The 24,162-nt window shown below is 33.2% G+C and overlaps 1 protein-coding gene across 4 annotated transcripts in view; it reads right to left on the minus strand.

Annotated features, from left to right (window-relative positions):
- Positions 1-2,954: 2,954 nt before the first annotated feature.
- Positions 2,955-24,162, minus strand: part of LOC140448460 (laminin subunit alpha-2-like) — a 37,626-nt gene continuing 16,418 nt past the window's right edge. Inside the window, exons 2-5 of one of the 4 annotated variants that reach the window (XM_072541541.1) lie at positions 18,845-19,033; positions 10,671-10,859; positions 6,077-6,271; positions 2,955-3,289 (exon numbers count right to left, since the gene is read on the minus strand). In XM_072541541.1, coding sequence (XP_072397642.1) covers positions 3,090-3,289; positions 6,077-6,271; positions 10,671-10,859; positions 18,845-19,033 — 773 coding nt within the window. In that variant the 3' untranslated portion in view covers positions 2,955-3,089. Of the gene's footprint in view, positions 3,290-6,076; positions 6,275-10,664; positions 10,860-18,844; positions 19,034-24,162 lie in introns of all 4 variants that reach the window. The other 3 variants (XM_072541540.1, XM_072541538.1, XM_072541537.1) reach the window with 3 other exon arrangements.

Consider the following 24,162-nt stretch of genomic DNA (forward strand, 5'->3'; position numbering starts at 1 on the left):
AGAGCCCAATCTTCAAAACATATAGCCTGAAATTTCGGTTTTCAGTTTGGGCGACAAATGTGAGGCATTTGAAATATGCCCAAAAAACAATGAATTTAAACATTCACATCACAAACGATCGCACGTCACTGAAAATACTTCCACGAAAAGAGTATTAGGTGAAGTTTGTAGCTGAAGTGTTTCTTATAAAATAAAGCTTTTTCTAGGCATATCTAAAATGCCTCACATTTGTTGCTTAATCTCAAAACCGAAATTTCAGGCTGTATATTTTGAAGATCGGCGTCTAATAATGGAAATTCTATATTGACCGATCAATGGAAGTCATGAATATTATTGATCTCATGCGAATCATAAAAAAATGGTAAGAATCTCTAAACGTTTATTTATTTAACAGCTCTATAGAAATTGACTTTATATGCGGTAAAATCCTATTGCATGCGAAATTTGCACTCTTTATCTTTCAAACGCATTCTGATTTTTGTCTATAGGACACTCTGATCAAAAGATATAGGATTTTTACAGTGGAGATGATATAAATTTTATTTAAAATTGATTTCGCGCGCGTACCTGACAATGAAAATCACCTGTTGCTTCAAACGTTGGTTCTAAGAGAACGGTTCATTCTACAGAAAAAGTGCTAGTAAACATTTTTGTTTAAAATCATCTCAACAACATTTTTTTCTTCGGCTTACAAATTCTTGTTAAAACGATTTTTCCGTTTTTCCCCTATGGAGTGGAGTTTGGGCGGAAGCAGGGGGATAAAAATGAAAAACTTTTTTGCATCTTTTTGGGGTCTCAAAATTGACATGCTGACGGTAACTTCATGGCTGTAACGTCTTACCTGAAAAGCGCGCATCGTCAATACGAGTAGCATCCTCAGGGACCATGATGTAAACCTTTGAATTGACGCATTAAATTTGCACAAGAATTAACATATGCTCACGATTTGTTCGTTTTACTTGCTTGTGGTTATGATCAAAAATAGTGACAGTGTAATTTCGAGTACACCTCCTGACGTCAGAAGTTCTGCTAAAGCTTCTTGTTAAAGGAAAAATCATTATATAAGAGGTATTATATGAGAACCAATATAATATTTCCATAACATGTGTAATGCTAAGAAAATTTGTAAACATTATCAAAATATATCTACTTGTCTATATGTTGAAATAGCAGTAACACTAAAATTATCATTAGTCCATCAGCAGAGTAACTTTCTGTAAATATGCATGGAAGGGTGGATAGTTGAAAACTATTCTATCTTATGTAAAATTTTTCGATATATACAATTATGTAGACCACCCATCTCAAAAACTGGTACCAATTTTTATAAACAATTTTTTTATAAATAAATTTTCAAATTTGAATATTTTAATTTACAACTAGTTCCATCGTAAAGTACGTCTAAAAATAAAAAATAAAATACAAACCGGACAACGACCAAAGCTACGGAATAAGGACTTAATGATGGAATTGCGATTGGGAACCTGGAATATTCAAACCATGCTGCAGACAGGTAAAGTATTGTCCAAGAACTGCAGAAATACGAAGCAGACATTGCCTCTGTCCAAGAAATCAGATTTAAAGGGCATGGATGCATAAATGAAAAATACTACAGTTTATACTACAATGGAGCAGAAAGAAAACGAGACTTTGGAGGTAAACCATTAATGATGCAGGTCGGCATTGGATTTCACTACAGTTAATGAAAGAATATGTAAAATATACCTAAGAGGTACATTTCATAACATTACAATTATTAATATCCATGCCCCAACAGAAACAGCAGGATCAACGAGGGTCATACACCAAATAAATTTTGGCAGGATGAAACTGTTATAAGTCAAAAGCACGCTTTTGTAAATAACTTATCTACTGGTTTAAACCCACCATCAGGAAAGGGACGCAGGCTGATAATAGTACACATTGGCAGTTCAGACGGTTTTGTTGAAGGTGGTTTATTAACTTTTGAATCAACTCGTACCGGTGACTACCATGAAGACATGAACGCTGATGTCTTTCAAGAATGGTTCGAACAAATGATAGATCTTCTTCCTAAGAACTGTGTAATAGTAATGGATAATGCAAGTTATCACTCCAGACTTATAGAAGGACTGCCCACAACCAAGTGGTTAAAAAAAGACTTGCAGAATTGGCTGAGTTCAAAAAATATTACGTACCATCCCGGATCTATAAGAAAGAAACTTTATTCGTTGTGTGCCCTTCATAAAGAAAAATTTAAAAAATACGAAATTGATGAAATTGCCAAAAATCGTGGAATGACAGTACTTAGATCCCCACCATATCATTGTGAATTAAACCCGATTGAACTGGTATGGGCACAGATAAAGAGTGAAGTTTCAAGAAAAAATACCACTTTTAAAATTCATGATGTTAAACAGTTGTTTTTGGAGGCCGTAAATAATGCAAAACCTGAAAACTGGGAAAAGGCAGTAAATCACACTATTAAAGAAGAGGAAAAAATGTGGAAGCTGGACAATATTACTGATAAAATGATCGAGCCAGTTATTATAAATCTTGGTTCTGAAAGTTCATCTTCTGAATCTGATTTGGATTTGTAACAAGTAGCTGTAAGTTTTATATTAATATTTTTATTCATCTATTTAACATACCTTAGACGGTTTTAAAAACTCTTTTTCTCTTTTGTAATTTTTAAAAATTAAAAAAAATGTGAATTTTTTAAAACCCTTTTTAATGTAGGCCAGTCAGTTCTAATATAGTGTGTGATAAAAGAGGTCACTTTTGTTTACATACACATAACACTTTATAACACTGAAATAATTCATTTATTTTTTACAATTATTCAAAGTAATTTTTCAATTAATCTTGAGCACGCCCATGGAGTGGTCGGAGCTACCAGTTAAAATTATGCTAATTACTCTCTCGTTCATAAAAATAAACTATAAAAATAAAATAAAAAACGAATTTACCAGGCTAAAATTTATTGGTTAACTACGAAGCTTTATAAAAAATAGCAGAATTCTTTATTTTATTTATTGTTAATAGTGGAGACGTTTATTATTTGGTGATTATAAATATTTATATTTTTTTCATTTTCTAATATTTTGAGGTTATTGCAAACATCTTGGACACTCCCTGGGTAGTACACATTGCCCGTTACTGGTATTTCTGACGTATCCTTCTTTACACAAACATTCGTTAATACATAGCAGCGGACATGGTCGGATACACGAAATAGGTTTAGGATTGTCACATGTAGATTCTGGGCAACATGGTCTACATCCAAAGAATTGATTTCGACCGCATCTGTCTGTAAATAAAAGTTTAATTTAGTTTTCAAACGCATTTATATCTGATATAAGAGAAGACACAACATAACCCGACAAAAATATTCTACACAAAAGAAGAAGCGAAAAACTGTCCTTCATGGTTTATAATTTAGAAGGACTTCACGTTAATTTTTGGATCACTTAGTTTCTAATATTGTGATGATAATTGTGATCTCAGACATATACGCCAGCTCTTTGGTACCAAGACATAAAGAAAAATTGTAATAAAAGTCGAACAAATTGTAATTTCGTAAATGACCATCAAATTGAACCATTTCGTAAACCAAAAATATTAGTGCGTGATATTTATCTTCATAATTATGAATATAGTTTCAAATTTTATTTAAAAAGTTGTAAGCAATAACTTTGATACGGAAAATCGACTACATCATTATTTAGAGCTGCTGTCAATAAAGTTACGATAGTGAATTGATAGCTAACATGATATTCAACGATCGAAAGGCCATGGCACTAGAAGAAGAAGATACATATGCTATTGTATACGAGTGGTTAAAATTCAGAAATACAATATTTTAATTGCCCGAACCATTCAATATTAGTTTTTTTTTCGACAGCTGTATAGTATAATATAAAGGTTCGATGTTCTGCATGTTTCTGATACCTTAGATATTCTATCGAAGTAATATCCCTATATTCCTTATCTTTAACTTTTATATCGTATATTCCACATTTTTTTCATGTTTCCTTTCAAAATATATTTTGTTGGATGGGATTGTTTCATTACTTATTTATTCATTACAGCTACCTGGGAATTTTGTTTAAAGCCTTCGCGTCTTTTTTTATTATAAACTAAAATATTGTTGTTAGCTTCTTTCAAAACAGCTATTTTTTACGACATTAATAACATATTTCATACTTTTAACAACAAAAGTATTGTAGTATAAGAATTATTTGATAAGGTTTTGAAACTGTTTTCTTGCGGCATATCTAAGTTAAATATTGTGTTTATATGGGATTAAGCCACAATTAATATTAATATTTGACGTTTCGATTTCCATCCCGGAAATCGTTTTCAAAAAAAGAATATTTAGGAATTGAGTGAAAAGAGTAGAAAAAAGAAGTTGTTGAGCGGGTTATGTTTCTTCAAAATTGACGGTTGACTTACTTGTAGGTAACAGCCATGCTTTTAGCTGTAAAATTGTTATAATATATAATTGTCACATCAATAATTTATTCAATTCAATCTCCACCTTACTCTGGGTTGTTTTCCTTGTTTGTATACAATGTTTTGTTCGAAATCCTCCATTAATAGGTATATCCGCTTATAATGGAGATAAGGATGAGCACACGGCTACACCAAAATTTGGCTTACAGAAATAATTATCTAGTTGAAAATAAGTATTAGATATGCAAAGTGTTAGTAGCTAAACGATAGCTAATATATTCAGTTTGGATTTTGTTGTCAATGTATCATCACTGTGTGCCATTGTGACATCATGTCACAATGTTATTGTTAAACTTTTCTCCAATGAGACATTGGTGAAAAGGCCGGTGATATCGAAACTGACTAGCATATTGTTGGAATTGTAATCTATTTCAGCTAGTTTTTGCAATAATTGTTGTGGGTTTAATCGTTAATTAGTTAACGAATTTGTATACCTGGGAACGCTCGTCAATACTGAAAATGACACTACCGCAGAGATAAACCGCAGAATTTGCACGGCTAATAGATGCTATTTTGGGCTTAATCTCCTTTTTAAATCTACAGTTATATCAAGAAATACAAAAGTAAAACTCTACAAAACAATAATACGCCCAGTCCTAACATATGGTTCAGAAACCTGGACTTTAACAAAAAGCAATGAAAGCATGTTAGGATGTTTCGAAAGAAAAATACTAAGGCGCATCTATGGAGCGGTAAATGAAAACGGTGTCTGGAGAAGACGATACAACTTCGAACTCTATAGGATATACCAGGAACCAGATATCGTAAAACACATAAAGATAGGACGTCTGAGGTGGGTAGGCCATGTAATGCGGATGGAGCAAACCGACCCAGCTAGAAAAACGCTCCTTGATAGACCTATTGGTCAAAGAAGAAGAGGAAGACCCAGAACAAGATTCCTAGATAACATCGATGAAGACATGAGAAATATGGAAATACGTGCTTGGCGGAGGAAGGCGATGGATAGGGACGACTGGAGAAAAATTCTTGGGGAGGCTAGGACCCACACAGGGTTGTAAAGCCAAAATGATGATGATGATGTTGTGGGTTTTTAATGTATGTTGTTGTGTTATCTGCTAAAGGCTGTATAGGTGCTTATGTCTAGGAGGAACTTTGATAGTAAGTAAGTCAACCATTAATTTTGAAAAACAACCCGCTCAACAACTTCTTGCTTATACCCTTTTCACACAATTCTTAAATAATCTTTTTTGAAAATGGTTTCCGTGGAAATCTAAACGTCAAATTAGATAAAAAAGTAATTTTTATTACAATCAATTTTGGCTCAATCCCATATAAACATAATATTTAAAAACTAGTCGTTTTTAAGTAGTGTTCATATTTTACTCCTTTCTACTTTTTGTACATTATTCCTTTTACTTTTGGGCATCTAAGTTAAATATAGTCTGGCAAACAGTATCTTTTTTTTCTGTTATCTGCCACCCATAATTTCTTTCATATATACTTAACTTCAATTTTTTACACGAAACTTAATATACCGTAATGATAATAACTTACTTTGTGACTTTTAAATACAAATTTATGTTAGAAGAATTGTTCGTAATCTATGGAAAGTTAATGTTACCTTCACATTTTCCGATATCAATACAGTTGCCGGATTCTTCATCTCGTATTAATCCTTTATTTTTATCACATTCGCATCTTTGTTCGCAAGGAAGTATACACCTATCTGGCCCAACGGGAAATTGATGTTGGCAAGTTCGCTCGGGAATACACGGTGATGCACATTCATTAAAAACTTCTAGTGGACCACACCAACCTGCTAAATTAAGATAATTGATATAAAATAGAAATTAATGATTACAGAACACAATGTGAAATAGATTAAGAGTAAATAATAAATAAATAATATTCGCCGGATGTTTTTTATGACGTTTCGTATTTCGTACTGATTTTTATTTGCATAGAATAGAAAAGTGGGCATTTCCGATAAGAATTACTGCTGAGAGAAATTCACGCGGCCTAGGCTGTATTTCAACAAACTTTATTATAAGATATAGAATAAACAAATTATAAAATAAATAAAATTGAATACAATTGAATATAATAAAAAAAACAGGAAAAAGTATATAATACGATATTGTTTTAATTGGTAACTTGTTAATAAGAAAATAGAGCACAAACTGCAACAATGCATAAATATATACCTTTTTATAAACAGCTCTAAAACTTTCACTGACACTTTCACTTTCACTAAAACAAGTTCTATCTCTGAAGTAAATTTAATAATTTTTTTTTCACTCATCACACTTGATCATAGGCATTATTATCATAGTCTAGTCTCCAACTTATATCTCCAAAAAAAACCAACAGTGCGATTGGAAAATGCACTGTCTGAGATCTTCACAGTTAGAAAAGAAGTTCGACAGGATTGTACAATGTCACCAGCACTATTTCACATAATATACTCTGATAATATCTTTAGAGAGACCTTGGATAGTGTTGTAAAAACATGTTATAAATACGGCCTAAAACTAAATTGTAACAAGACCAAAATAATGATCATTAGTAAGAATACCAACATAAACGCCCATATTTTAATAAGCCATACACCTTCTATAAAGAGTTAAGAATTCTACATTTTAGAATGATTCTACAACGCAAGACTGAGAGTAGGAGAGGCCCTGGATGCTGACGTATATCCTGGTTGGCCAATCTTAGAAAATGGACTTGTCTAACGTTAACTGATCTATTTCAAGCTACTGTGGATAGAATAAGATAGAAGATATGCACTTTTAGTAGAAGAATAATACGCTGTGGTAGGAATTTTTGTGTTGTATGTCTTCGAGTTAGTTTAAAGAGCAATAGTTTAAATGATTTCGGGAATAGATAAAAATGTACGTAATATAATTAATGCAGTGTGGCAAAAATGGAGGAATGCCGGTAGCTTGTTGAGTTATAGAAAGGCCTTACAATGGAACTAAAAGGTAAATTGTATAACACCTCTGTAGATTATCTATAATGAAAAGCATTAAATATTACGCAGACAACATGAAAGAACAACGATTGCACGTTCTGAAATTAGAATGCTTAGATGAATAATTGGAGTTGACTAAAAACAATAAAATTCAAAAAAACTGTTAGAGGAAGTCTGGATGTGATCCGATTAATCCCAAAATAATAGAGATAAAAATAGAGATTCGTATGATTAAGGCACGTTCAGTTTTAAAGTAATATTCACTCAATACGAAGAAACGCTGACTGTCAAGTTTCTGGAAGCATCAGGAACTGAACATAAAAAGACACGGTAGGAGACAGCTGGAAGTGTGCAAAATATAATTGGTGAAGCCGAGACCGAATAGGAATACAAGCTAAGAAAAGGACATTTAATATAAAAGAAAGTACCAATTTGCAACACCAAGAATGATATTAGAATATGATCAGGAACAATAAAAATCAATAAATATAAGTATCGGGACTCTTGGCGTATGGGGCTGTCTTGGCCTTGGAAATATGGGAAATAATGGTAAAATAGACAAAGATAGTAGACAAATAAAGAGAAAAGTGAGGAAATACAGTCGTGTACACAATGAACTATGGCTTATAATATAAAAGTGTCAGATTAGTAGAAGTCATAGAAATGGATTCTGTGAAATAACGGCGGTAAACGAAATTGAGTGCCATCTAGGAGCCATACAACTTAGTTAACACAATATATTCATAGAACGGACGTAAGTCGTATACCAAAGTTATTGACTGTAGGTGACAGAGTAAACGGAATCCAGTAGGGCACAGCTTCGAGATATAAGAGTAGACGGGCACTACATGTATGTATACCCAACTTACATGCAGTGCCGGTTTAAGGTGTTCTGCCTGAGCATGCTTTTTTTTTGCTTGCCGTATTGCCAGATTCCAGTAAGAGCCTAAGAAGGTATCCATTGAATTCTGGCAGGCAACGGTGGAGGAAATCTTTTTTAGACACCTAACACCACGGAACAAGACACCCTGGCATCTTTCGGCAGAGTAGGATACCAGGCCAGAAGACCCCAGGGTAGTGCTGGATTAACCGTGTTCCGGTTAAAACCTTAACCACCGTTCCAGAGAGGTGGTCTTGCCATTTAATGAACAACTAAAATGAAAAAACTAAAAACTTACAAATAACCATACCTATGGGCGTAAATCAGAAAATATTTCCGTTAGACCATAAACTAATAAATAATCATCATCATCATCATCAACCTGTATGCGTCCATTGCTGGACATCAAAGAGCTCTCAGCTCTTTCGATCTGTCTCTGTCTTGTGCGGCTTGCATCCGTTTGTTGCTAACACGCTTCAGGTCGTCAGTCCATCTAGTTGGTGGGCGTCCTCTGCTCCGTATTGTTTCTTGCCTTGGTCTCCACTCTAAAATACGTTTTGTCCATCGGTTGTCTGATAATCCAGCGACGTGTCCTGCCCAATTTCATTTTAACGTCGCGATTTTTTCGATAGCGTCTGTTATTTTTGTCCTACAACGTATTTCTTCGTTTGGGATATGGTCTCTCAGAGAGACACCCAACATTTGGCGCTCCATAGCCATCTGAGTCACGCGAATCTTAATAACTACCTTTTTTGTGAATGATAATGTTTCCGCTCCATAAGTGAGTACAGGTAACATACATTGGTCAAAGATTTTCCTTTTGAGGCATATGGGTAGATCCGATTTAAATACATAGTTTAATTAACCAAACGCTACCCAGGCTTATCCTATGCGACGTGGGAGCTCACATGTCTGCTTATCTCTGCCCAACCAAATTTCATGTCCTATACTTAGGTACTTAAGTATTTATACGATGTAGTCTGCACAATATCCCTTCCATCAAGAGTAATATTTCGATTTAGCACCAGATTAGTCATTATTTGCGTTTTGTTCACATTAGTCTTTAGTCCGACATACAAGTAAGCGCTATATAATTCTTCACATTATTATTGCATCATCCATACGATCGGCTATAAGGACGATGTCATCTGCAAATCTTAAATGACTGAGCTTCTCTCCATTTATGTTGATACCATGCTGTGTGTTGATACCATGTTGATACCATTTATGTCGTGAATAGCTTTGGAGAGACTGTATCTTCTTGCCGTACTCCTCATTGTATACAGAATTTATTTGTTTATTGTTCAGATAGTCTTACGCTTACGCTAGCTGTGGCATTTTGGTAGATATGTTTGATTATGTTAGTGTAGCGATGGTCTATTCGGCATTCTGTTAATGCTTTTAACATTTTCTGATGGCTTATGGTATCGAATGCTTTCTCGTAGTCGACAAATATCAGTGCCAATGGTTTGTTGTATTCTGCAGACTTCTCTATCAGGTTCTTTATCACTAGTAAGTGGTCGTTAGTGCTGTATCCCGATCTAAATCCAGCTTGTTCTCTAGGCTGATAGAAGTCAAATTTAGCGTCCAGTCCTTTTTGGATAACTTTTCTGAAAAGTTTATATATGTATGAAAGCAAACCGATAGGACGGTTATTAATAAATAATAATAACCATAAATTTCAGATTCCTGAAATTTTAGCCTGAATCTACGCTACGCTCTATTTGTTTCAGTATCTCGGCGTAAGATTTTCCGCCTCCCTTCACGATCACCTTCAGCGTCCCCGTCCTCCTTTCTTCTCGTTCATACTCCTCCAGTACGAGGTGGAGGTCCATACCTCTAAAGCTGACTTCAAGGAGCTTCCTACCTCTGTAGTCCCCCACTACTCTTAAGGATGCCTCTCTGGTCCCTATAATACCCTTTACCTGAAATCTGATTCTCTTTAAATTTTTTTACACCTGAAATGAAATATTATGTATTACACGATCCTTTTTAGAATTACCTTACAAAAGAGCGCCCATTCGCAATTTTTAAAGGTTATGTTATTGAAACGTCAAGTATTTTACTTTATTTAGCCATGAATTTACTCTTTTTACTGGATACAAACTACAATAGTAATTTAAAATATGTTTATTTTGATGTTTTGATTTCCGCTTCGAAAATCTTTCTCAAAATTAAACAAATTGTTTTTGTTAAAAACAAAATTCTTCCAAATATATATATATATATATATATATATATATATATATATATATATATATATATATATTATGCTTTTTAAATTAGATGACTTTAAATAAAATCAAGAAAGAAATACCTACATAGTATGTACAATTTAAGCAACGTTATACTCACACATACCGGAACACTTTTCCCTTGGAATACATTGTCCAGAAATTTCATCTCTTATAAATCCAGCTTTAACATCGCACTCGCATCGTGGATAACATATATCTGCACAAATTTTTGGGATTTGGACTGTACTGTTTTGGCAGGTAGGGTCAGGATTACAGGAGGCACATTCATTCCATATTTCTCCCGGTGAACAACCTGTAAAGAAGAAGTTTTCACTTTTATTTGTTAAGAATTATTAAGTTAGACTCAATCGTAAATGAGAAATCGGACAATATTTTGTAAACAAAAATCAAAAAAAGCAAAAAATCATGTTGAAAGCTTGTATAATTACAGTAAAAGTTAAGATAATCCAAAGTAAATGGTACAGAGATATTGATATAATTTATAATATTTATTTTTAACCTTGTTCTAATATCTAATGGTATCAGAGTTTCGGTATTTCGATGAACCCCATCAGATGACAGCCACATCCTTATTTCTTTTTTTAATAGCAAGGTCATGTGGCACTTTATTTGAAAGTTATCAAAATCTGATTCCAAAAAAAAATATAACAATAATAATTAAATGGAATCGTAGGCTTCCACGGCCAGAGTCAGAATTATAGTTTATTCGTCTTCGGGGTTTGGACCGTGTCATTTGTGAGTGACCCAAAAGTGGGTTCATCTCGACGTTTCGCTACAATTGTATGTAGCTTCTTCAGGAGAACAAAAAAAGAAAAAGAAACAAAAGACAGGAAGATGGGTAGTTAGCAACGGTAACTCAGTTACTCAACGCGACCAGAGGCTACTACTAACTACCAAGATGGGCATTTGGTCACAGTAACTCAACTACTCAACGCAGCCAGAGGTGAAAACCAAATGCCAGGACAGGGATTCACGTCCAACAGCTCAGAACACTAACGCGTCGAGAGGCAGGGAGTGAATCCGACGATTACTCCGCTACCGCTCTATTTATAGTTGCGGTGACCTGTCGTGTCGGGACGTATCGGCACACTCCGTGGCGCGAACGTCAAGAAGCGCGCGCTGGCCAATCATGTGGCTGCATCGTGGTAGCGGGACCGGACGGCGGCTCTAGACTGAGATTCCAGATGGGAGACAAGTAGTATCCTTCCTCTCGATTGATATTATGTGGATTTTTTCGGATCTCTAGAGATTCGCGGATTTTCCTAGAATAAAAGAAGGGGCTCTTAGAAATAATATGGGTTTTTTCGAACAATATGGAATGACCGGTTTCTTGACAGTGTTCTGCAACTGCAGAATGGGAGAAAAGACCTGATCGAATGCATCTTTGATGCTCTTGAATCCGAGTTTTGACGGAGCGACCAGTTTCGCCAATATACACTTGTCCACATGAACAAGGAATAGAATAGACACCACAGGAAGATAGGGGCGGTAATGGGTCCTTAGGAGAGGGTAGATATTGTGAGATTTTCTTGGGTGGTCGAAAAGTAGTCCTGATACCTTCTTTGCGAAGAATTTTGCCAATCCTATCAGTGACACTTCGAATATACGGAAGAAAAGCCACAGGAGTATTACCCGAAGATTCTGAATTTGTCGTCCTAGGGTGTAAAGGGGGATGTAGATGTCGGTGTGTAATATTTTGAATTGTGGACTTGGAGTAACCGTTGGCGACAAGGGTTTTTTGCAGATGGCCAAGTTCTTCTCTAAGGTTGTCAGGTTCAGAAATCGAAATGGCCCGATGGATGAGAGAGTTGATCACAGAATTCTTTTGGGCAGGATGGTGGTGTGATGAAGCATGTAGGTAACGATTCGTGTGAGTCTTTTTTCTATAAACAGAGTGACCCAATCCGCCATTGGGCTTGGAGGTGACTAACACATCGAGAAAGGGAAGGGACCGATTATTTTCTACTTCCATTGTGAATTTTATACTCGGATGTTGTGAGTTAAGATGATCTAGGAAGGGAGAAAGGGTATGTTGACCATGGGGCCAGATGATAAATGTATCATCAACGTAGCGGAACCAGACTTTAGGTTTTAAGGGGTAAGATTCTAGGGCTAAAGACTCAAAGGCTTCCATGAAAATGTCAGCAATCACAGGGGAAAGGGGAGAACCCATTGGTGTTCCAGATATTTGTTTGTAGAAATTGCCTCTAAAAGAAAAATATGTTGAAAGGAGGCATTTTTCCGCAAGATCTGCCAAAACCAAAGACTTGTTATCATTGGTCAAGTGATCTCGCAGAACAACTATAGTAGAAACCCTCAATTCAGAAGAGTGATATCATAGTTTAAACGCGGAATATCCTTAAATTTAAATGTACACAGCGGCCCTCGAAAACTGCCTGTTTTCTCGATTGCAATTTGCGTTTCCTCATAAGAAATTACAGAATATATAAAGTAGTATATTTATTTGTGCTTCTCTATAGTAGACTTGACCAGAAGTTGTCGAACAGTGTAGCCAAATCTTGTTCACAAGTAGTAATTATGGTCATACAAAACCTGTATTCTTCCACGCAGCGATTATTACCGTCATAAAAATACCAAAAAACATGATATTTTCAATAGTAAAAATTAAGCACAAAATTGTAATAAAATAAATTTTATTTATATGTTCCGTTTCGTTACGTATTTAAATTTATAAAATAAAAATCGATATTTTAAAACATTATTTTTCAATCGTTTGGCAATGTTGGAATTAGCGAGGGAACTCGGTTTTACAATTCGGATCCAGACATGCAGTAAAACTAGTTTTTATTATTTTTTGCCCAAGAAATGAACGAAGAAAACATTGGCGTTTCTATGGGTAAATAGTGCATGTGTTTTTGTGAGTATATTTTATGTGATAAGTTTGTAAACTTATTGTTGTCAATACTGTTTTATCAATACTGTATTGTAGTATTGATAAAACGTGTTATAGATAATAAGAGTGTTATATTTTGTCGTTTTATAGTAAATATTTAGTTATATTCTTTGAAATTTATGTATATATAAAGTATATATCCAGATTATTGAAATACAATGGACGAAAAACCGAGTTGTTCCAAGAGAAGACAGCAAAATTCTGATGTTGATTCCAAGAATGAAAAGCCGCAAAAGAGACGGAAAATGTTAACGTCCGAAGAGAAGGTAATGATACGAAACGTTTATGAAGGAATTGTCGGCAGAAAAATGGCATTAAACGTTAGCCAAGCGGTCGACATTTGTAGCAGTTTAACAAAAGTATCCGTTAGCTGTATTTATCGTGTACTTAAAAATGACATCGAAAAATAAAAAGCAAGAAAAAGGTAAAACTAGAGGTATGAAAAGCATTGTTTTGGATGACGAGACAAGGAATATTATACGTCGAAAAATTCATTCATTTTATTTTCGGAGTGAAATTCCAACACTGAAAAAAATTTCTCAAGAGCTCGAAAATGATGACTCTTTACCCAAGATATCTCGTAGAGTCTTAATCAGGACCATGCACGAAATGAACTTTCGATACGTAAAACGCAACAGAAAAAGTATGCTATTAGAAAAAAATGAAATTATTCTGTGGAGAAGAAAATATTTAGAAGAAATACGAAAAATTCGCAGCACTGGATGCAAAATATATTATTTGGATGAAACCTGGATTAACGAAGGTCATACAGTTGGAAAAGTTTGGCAAGATTTAAATGTAAAAAGTAAACGCGAAGCATTTATAGAAGGCTGGTCTACAGGATTAAAGGCTCCATCAGGAAAGGGACGGCGTTTAATCATCACCCATATAGGAAGTGATACAGGGTTCCTTGATGATGGTTTGCTTTAATTTGAGTCGAAAAAAACAGGCGATTATCATGAAGAAATGACTTCTGAAGTATTTGAGCGCTGGTTTAAGAGAATCTTACCAAAATTGGAATCTGGGTCTGTGGTTGTTATGTACAATGCGCCATATCATAGCCGCAGACTAGAACAATTACCGACGACGGCATGGCGGAAAGGGAGAATTCAAGAATGGCTTACAGAAAAGGGGATTGCACACGAAGAATCAATGCTCAAAATTCAACTACTTGACATTGCACGGTTAAGGAAAATTGAATATCGTAAATATGCTGTAGATGAAACTGCAAAAGATTATGGTGTCAAAGTTCTGCGTCTACCACCTTATCATTGCAAACTTAATCCCATTGAACTTATCTGGGAGCAAGTGAAAGGAGAAGTAGCACGCAATAACAAAACGTTCAAATTAAACAAAATTAAGAAACTTTTGATTCAAGCAATCCTCCATGTAACTCCAGAGAAATGGGCTAAATGTATAGGCCACATAATTAAAGAAGAACATCGTATGTGGGAACTTGACACTCATATCAAAGTTTTACTAGAGCCAATTATAATTACACCAGGTGGTGAAGATAATGACAGCGATAGCAGCACTGCATCTTCAGGTTTAGACAGCGAATAATATTTTCTAATAGTTTAATTAAAACATCAGCATAAAAAAACCAAAAACAAAAAAAAACGAGAAGAACATAGTAAGTGTGTATAGTGTTTGTGTTTAAACACATCAAACATTATTTTTATTTTGTTTTTATAGAATTTTATTTTGTTTTATAGGATTTTATTTTGTTTTGTTTTATACTGTTTAAGTGTTTTGTTCATTTTATTTAATAAGACAATATGGCTCTTGGCGATTACCCATTTAAAAAAAGTATCGCGCCACAAGACATACCTCTGGGGTGGCGTGGAAACTGTCTTAAAATTTGTTTTAAAAAAATTTCATAGTGTAACTCTTTAAGGACGGGTCACGTCAAAAGACGTTTTAGCGTAACTTCCGCGACTAGCGGTATCAGTAAACATTCTGCAAAATAATTCTTTTTTATAGCTTTTTGTTTGTGGCATTCTGTATTTTTAGGGGAATGTAGGGAATGAGCCACAAAATATTTATTCATATGTTTATTTATTGACGTTTCGATCTCTATATCCAGAGACCGTTTTCAATTATACAAATGATAGTACTATTTATTTTCTATGGCTTTTCGCTTGTCGTTCTGTATTTTTAGAAATAATGTTGGGAATAAGCCACAATATATTTATTCAAATGTTTAATTTACGGACGTTTCGATCTCTATAAAGAGACCGTTTTCAAACATACAAATGACAGATATATTTATTTTTCTATAGCTGCTTGTTTGTGGCATTCTGTATTTTTAGGGAGAAGGTTGGACATAAGCCACAATATATCTATTTACATGTTTAATACATTGACGTTTCGATCTCTATTCCGTTTTTAAAGATAGAAAAAAAAAGAAAATAAACAATATAGAATTATAAAAATATATAATAATAAACAAATAAAAAAAATATTACTATCATTTATATCTTTGAAAGCGGTCTTTGGATATAGAGATCGAAACGTCAGTAAAAACTTGTAAATAAATATATTGTGGCCTATTTCGAACATTAATATTTGAAAAATAAAATATAATTAACGTTAAAATAAAAGTAAGTGTACGTCACTGGATTTCCAAACGGCTGTCCGCATTTCTGGGTCTTTAAACGATGACTCACTCTCTCAAATAGTGAAATTATACTTTAGAGAGTCATGTATGGGAATATTGGTAAATAGGGATGATACATCGAAACTGACGAGAATGTCTTGGGGATCGACCGTGAGGGAGGAGATTAAGGTGATGAAATGTGTGGAATTTCGGACATAAGAAGAGGTACGACCAGTATAGGTCTTAAACTGATTCGACCAGTACTTTGCGAGTTTGTAGGTAGGAGAGTTAATCGTAGTCACAATGGGACGAAGAGGTACGTTGTCTTTATGGATTTTGGGAAGACCGTAAATTCTGGGGCAGATGGAGTTTTTCGGAACTATGGACTTCTTAACATCATCGGAAAGATCGGATTGTTTGATGGCATGGGAAATTTCGCGTTCGACTCTAGGAGTGGGGTCTCGAGAAATTGTATTCTAACAGGATGTATCCCTAAGTAAGTCGTTTACTTTCTCTATGTAGGAAGGAGTATCCAGGATGACTGTGGCATTACCTTTGTCTGCAGGAAGGATTATTATCTCAGAAAGAGAACGGAGATTTTTGAGAGCTATGAATTCCTCACGAGATATATTGGAAGTAGGGATTTTGGCTGTATCAAGACATTTAGCGACGTCAAAGCGGATACGGTCGGCTGAAATTTTGGGAATTGTGCGGAGTGCCGCTTCCACATTTGAAACTATTTCTTCGGTGGGAATTCTGGAAGGAGTGATAGCAAAATTAAGACCTTTAGATAGAAGACTGCTTTCTGCACTTGTTAATTGGTGAGAGGAAAGATTAACGACGGTGTTAGTAAGAGGTGAATGAGAAGTAGAAGTGGTGGAATGTGATTTTTTCTTAGATACAAGGGATTGTAATTTTTTTTTGTGAGTTTCGTTGCTTAGAAGAAGGATTTTATCGGCTTGATGATAGGAAATGCGGTCTAAAAGTGACCAATCATCGACACTAAGAATACTGGAGAGTTCAAGATGCAGCTTAAAAAGTTTTTGTGATTGAAAATTAAGGGTTTTTCGAATATGTTGAATCCGTTCACGAAGTAGAGATAGGCTGGCTCGATGTAGAATTCGGGAAGAAAATGAAGAGGAAATGTGATGTTTTAGAACAAGAAAATTGGGAACCAAGTTATTATCACGACATCTAGAGAGGAAGGTGAGCGAAGAAAGTAGAGATGAAACTTTAGAGCGAAGATTGGAGAACTCTGAGGTTTTGCGGAATATAACCTCCCCGTAGAGGTTGGTCAAATGGAATCGTAGGCTTCCACGGCCAGAGTCAGAATTATAGTTTATTCGTCTTCCGGGTTTGGACCGTGTCATTTGTGAGTGACCCAAAAGTGGGTTCATCTCGACGTTTCGCTACAATTGTATGTAGCTTCTTCAGGAGAACAAAAAACATCTTCCTGTCTTTTGTTTCTTTTTCTTTTTTTGTTCTCCTGAAGAAGCTACATACAATTGTAGCGAAACGTCGAGATGAACCCACTTTTGGGTCACTCACAAATGACACGGTCCAAACCCGGAAGACGAATAAACTATAACAATAATAATTTTTTGCTTGTTTATTACCTGATTAAATAGTAAAAATTACCCTGTTGTTTCTGTCATGTTTACATATTTTATTGTACTTTATTTATTTAACCTATTATCTGATTATCAAAAAACTGTCAAAAAATAAAAATATTTTCAAAATCCTATTACCAAATATTTCTTATATTATGTTTAACTACATTAAAATTTTGTTAAGTTCTGGTTTTAAAAATGGCCCACCTTTGAAATTTAGGAGAACTACCACGAAGTCGTAAGAATTTTTAATTCAATATAATTCGATTCGATTTAAACGTTTTCCTCACATTAGACATATACATTATTTTACATCCAATATTTCTAAATTTTAATTCGTTGTAGATACATCTGTATCAAGCAGAAGTGTAGATCCTGATTGTGTGTTTTGCAAATTTTCGACAGGTCTTAGGACAGAAAACAATTTATTTAATTGTTTAGTTCTCCGCCACCAAAGCAGATGGCACCTCTGTGTCCGAACCACTGAAAGTGGGAAGAGTTTTGAAACATTTGCAGAAAGGAACTAATATTTGAAAATTTTCGACAGGCCAAAGGACAGAAAACAATTTATTTAATTCTTTAGTTCTTTGTAATCAAAGCAGATGGCACCTCTGTCCCCGAACCACTGAAAGTTGGAAGATTTTGGAGACATTTTGGTTTGAATCGGGATCAGCTCGAATGGCTGACGAAGTAGAGATACTGAAATAACTTTTATATCGTTCTATTGATTCCAATTCTGAGGTGAAAAGTTTGACTAATTTGTGCTGCAATGCCATAACATATGGCTTTTATTATATATATATATATATATATATATATATATATATATATATATATATATATATATATATATATATATATATATATATATACGGCTGCATATTCTGCACCAGATAGCTTGAAAGTCTGTTGAAAGTAGGATCAAAACTATTTTTTTAAGGAATATTATTTGTTAGAAATGCTGATTTAGTTTTTGACAAAATAGACATTTTAAAGAATGTGTCTGATGTTTGACATAATAAAATGACCAGCGACTCTCATATATTTACTTGATTTTTTACACAATCAATAAAAATGTTCAACACAACACGGGTTTAATATGTAACAGAGTCTATCTCAGTAGTTTAAATAACTTGATCGTTTATTTTACTTACCTGGGCATTTTTCTATAAGCACACATTGTCCAGAGATTTGATCACGAATTAACCCATTTTTAGAATCACATTCACAACGCTGTTGACAAACAGCTGGACAGATACCTGGAGCTTCAGGTATTCTGTTTTGACAAGTAGCCTCAGGATCACACGATGCACAATCGTTCCAAATTTCGCCAGGTGGGCAACCTAATAGGACGAATAAAATGTATAGAAAAAAACAGAAACAATATTGTGATTGGTTATGAAATATAGCTAGAAAAGTAAACTCACAAACCAGTAATTTAACATTAATAGTCTTAACATTCCAGAGCCTCAGAACAAAATAGAAGATACTCAATATTCGTTAGGAACAAACTCTTTCTCTACAAAAACCAAATGAGAGCATATGAGAACATTTTAAATTATTTAATGTTTTGAGTGCATGTAGATTCACATTTACAGCATATTTTGTTAAAAAGATATCAACCCACACGCAACCTATTGAAGGTTAATATCCAGGTGATAATCAAGGCAAACTTAACAAAACTAATATCTCTAAATGTAAAACAACAGTCATTTTAGTGATGTTTTTATATCCTAAAATGGATTAAGTATAATACAGGATATCGGATAACATAAAAACAAACTTCAAGTTCAAATTGATTTAAAGTTATTTATTGAAATTATATTTTTTTATTTGCTTCTCCAATATATATTTGTGTTTTTATGTGGTATTCACTTTAAGATTACTCCAAAGATTTTGGACACTGCTTCAGTAATACACATTGCCCGTTTATGGTATTTCGGGCGTATCCTTCTTTACACAAACATTCTTGAAAACATCTTAGCCGACATATTCTGGTACACGGTGGAGCTTTGGGATTGCCACAAGTTGCTTCTGGGCAACACGGTCTACATCCATAGACTTGGTTTTTGGACCGCATCTGTCTACAAGGAGAAATTGTAATTAATGTACAGTTTTGTTATGGCATTGTACTACGAAATAGGATAAAACTTTATTCAAGAAAGACTGAAATAAATAATGTAATTCCTTATTTACTAAAAGCATAGTAAGAATGTAATATGGATTAAAATAATATTCAAATATGAGCTCAGTTTGTACGTATAAGTCACAAGCTGCCATTTGTAAGCAAATATAATAAATATATCCAAGAAGCTGTGTATTTACTTACCGTATTATCTTTACTCTTTTTTTTTTCTTTTAAAACCAGAGATCTCTTTCTGGTAGGTACAAATGATCCTAATGAGATATTAGTTTGGCAGGGAGAATCGTCATGCAGAGCAATGTAATAGATAATTCGAATAAGAAAATACTCAATTTAATCAACAATATACTAAAGTAAATACGACACATTTACTTCAGTCATTTAAGCAAGTATTCCATGAGTAATTAATTCTAACATATTCTGACTATACAAACATTATATATATATATATATATATATATATATATATATATATATATATATATATATATATATATTGAAATGATATTGTTTAAAAAATTAATTTATAAGTTATATACTACATAATATTAGATATAAAAAAGTATTTGATTATTTTAAATAAGTTATATACTAGAGAATTTAATAAAAATATATTTATGTGAGGGCATTTTTAATAAATTAGCATATAATAAGTGTAAAAAGTTGTATTTTAATGTTGTAAATATATTTAAGTGAGCCATGTGCATAGGCAACCAACTATACAGTAAATTGACAGATAGAAATTAATCATAATACGAATATAAGTGGGGTTATAATAATAATGTTAGTTTAAAATGTTTAATTTATATATATTTAAGGATTTAAATGTTTATTCTGATCTGAAAAGCCTAAATGTCAACAAAATTATCAATGGAACATTAACGAATTCTCCAGATTGCAGAGTGTGACCATTGTTTACGGTCGAACATTCTGGAATAATGATTATGTCGGTGGATGGAACAGATATTTTTTCGAGAACATCCATATCGAAGAAATAGAACGAAATTGGAACATGATCTCTTACCAGATGATTCTAGAATATCCAAAAAGATATAAATACCCGTGATTTGGATTCAAGAGGGAGTTTTTAGTCAGAAGTCAGGCAAGTTCATTATGAAAGTTAGTAGACACATTTAGTTAGTGAAGTAAATTGTTCAGAATTTTCAAGAAGTCAGTCAGAAAAGTTTAGTAAGAAATATGAAAGTTAGTTGGAGTCAGTGAATCAAGTACAAATAGTCCAATAGTTTAATATAGTGAGTTAAATGAAGATTAAAAATTATGCATATAATTTAATGCACATTTATGATCATACACAAATAATTATTGAAGATTAAAAAAAGTATATTGGAAGAAATTAAATTATATTATGGTTGGAGATTAGTATAAATCAACTTATAATAATTGGATATTGGTATATTGAAAAGAAGAATAAATATAAATGCTGTTTGCTGGTTTGCTTGGTGGTGTATAAATGCTGGTGAAGAAAAATATATCTTAAATTGGTAGAAGCTGATAATTGGAAAAAGAAATTTCACAAAAACAAGGATAACCGAAGTACGAAGACATTCAGTGGTGATTAGAATATATATAGTGGAAAACAGTTCATTTAGGCATTCAGTGAAAGAAAGGTACAAAATTTTGTTAATATAATTTAGTTAGTGTCATAACAATTTCAATTTTGAAGATAGTTTGTTTAAATTTTACATTGTCTATAGAATTTAATTAGTTTTATAAGAATATCAATTTAAAGATAGTTTATTTTAAATTTACATTGGCTAGGTTAGATATATATGTGTGTTTCATAATAGTTATAATAAAGATAATTTAAAAAAGTACTTACAAGCTAATTCTTTGAGAACCGCGATAAAAACCCTATATATTATATTATTAAAAATACTCATTGCTCATCATTCAAACAAACAACACATCATAACAATATATATATATATATATATATATATATATATATATATATATATATATATATATATATATACATATATATATATATATATATATATATATATATATATATATATATATATTTGTCAACTAAATAAAAGTATTCTAAATTATTAACAAGCTTTTGTTAAAATACTATATAATACGGGAAAATACACATTAAATTTCAGTAAACTGCAATAATAAAAAAACTTACCTTTACATTTCACAAGAAAGGATACAGACATTTGGTGCTACTGGAAATTGATATTGGCAAGTTCGCTCTGGAACACAAGGCGACGCACACTCTTTATATACTTCAGATGGGCCACAATTATTGTCTGTTAAATCAAAGGAACAAACATATATTTGTAGTGTTAATTATTGCTTACTACTTTTTAATACACATGCAGTGTTGCTTCATTGTTGTTATAAGTTATGATTGATTCAACGTTGTTTATATGATTAATAATCAATAAAATCGATCTTCCGTTTTTCCTGTCATTAAACGGGAACATTTTAAGTAGGAATATCTTATTAGTAATACTTTTATTATAAGGTACGCTCTAAAATAATGCCTGGGTAGTATAAATAATAATTTCTTATCTTGAATATTTTTTGTATTATCTCTTACAAAACAAAAATATGCCGGCCCGTAATAACGTGCGATCACTTTCGTAACACAAAAATGGTCTTAATACTTGGATTTCCTGGTTGTTACCAACTGGTCGCTTATTTTGCTTTACAAATGTCCCAGTTGACTATACATCATGCAACTGGATCAAGTGGTGCGTTGGATACTGAAAGGTTTGTCTTAAAAGTCGTTCGGCGTTTCAATGTATCACACGATATCGTGAGTAAACCATGGAATCAGTTTCTAACAACTGTAACATGATGAAAAAATACCATTTCATAGTTGCAATTACAAAAAGTATCAAGGCAATTAGAAGTTCAAGAATGAACACTTTTTCAAAGAAAGCTGTTGAAAAAATAATTAGTGGTCAAGCTGTTAGATTGCAAGCTAATAATTTAAGGGCTTAAAGCGCCACACATTTTATACTGTGGAGGCAGCAATTTAAATTTTACACCAATATTTAGATTAAATTACGGTTTTATTACGGATTAAATAATTTTACCAGAACAATCACTTTTTAAAATATATTCCCCATTGATTATATATATATATATATATATATATATATATATATATATATATATATATATATTTATATATATATATATATATATATATATATATATATATATATATATATATATATATATATTATACCGTAAACCGGGGTAACTTTGCCCCTGCCAGAGTAACTTTGCTCCATAACTAAAAAAAGTTTCATTTTAATTTACCTATGAATTAAAAACCGTCTTCACAAAACGCGCGTCGCCGTTTTACTGGTTGCGTATTGACAAAGTCTTCCCACGTGCAGCATAGACTTGCTCTTCCATTTACATGCCTACAGCGAGTCAAGAAGGTAGTGGTGTAAAAACTTCGGTAAAAACTACGTATAAAATTTGGTGTGTGTAGAAAGTTGTGCTATTATCTCACAAGTAAGTATTTGTGTATGCGTTAAGTGTATACTGTTTATCAACTTTTTTACTCAATTGTGACTTATAAATGAACAAATGATAAACTTTTCTTTTTCTAACCTAATTTTACAAATTATCAGGTAATTCGGGGTAACTTTGCTCCAAAAAAGTGGCGCAAAGTTACCCCGAAATATATATTTTGTTTAATATACATTTTTGTTACAGATATGCCTAGAACACCTAAAAGAGTACTAGGATCACGGCGCTATGCTGACTATACACAAGAAACCCTACAAGAGTGTTTAAATGAAATATGAAGAGATGAAATCTCACACAGAAGGGCAGAAGAAAAATATAAGATTCCAAGAAGGACCATTTTAAATAAACTGAAAGGGAAACATTCCAAAACGCCAGGGAGGCAAAACGTATTTACTCCCGGCGAAGAAAACCAATTTGTCAATTGCCTGATTTATATGGGAGAGTATGGGTTCCCTATTAACGCAAGGAAACTGAGAAACATTATCAAAAATTATTTAAACCGTTGTGAAAGAGATGTCAAAATTTTCAAGGATAACTTTCCTGGAGAGGATTGGATCAAAAAATTTATGGTCAGACATTCTGAAATTTCCCCACGTTTTGCAGAAAATATTAAACGTGTACGAGCAGGAGTTGATGAAAACATATTGAGAAGCTTTTTCGAAAATCTGGCAGTCGAGTTAGACGGCGTTCCTTCAACAAATAAATGGAATTGTGATGAAACTAATCTCACTGATGATCCCGGCAAAAATAAAGTCATTGTCAAGAGAGGTTGCAAGTATCCAGAACTAATTAGAAACGCTTCAA

Source organism: Diabrotica undecimpunctata, chromosome 8, assembly GCF_040954645.1.
Source record: "Diabrotica undecimpunctata isolate CICGRU chromosome 8, icDiaUnde3, whole genome shotgun sequence".
Lineage (NCBI taxonomy): Eukaryota > Metazoa > Arthropoda > Insecta > Coleoptera > Chrysomelidae > Diabrotica > Diabrotica undecimpunctata.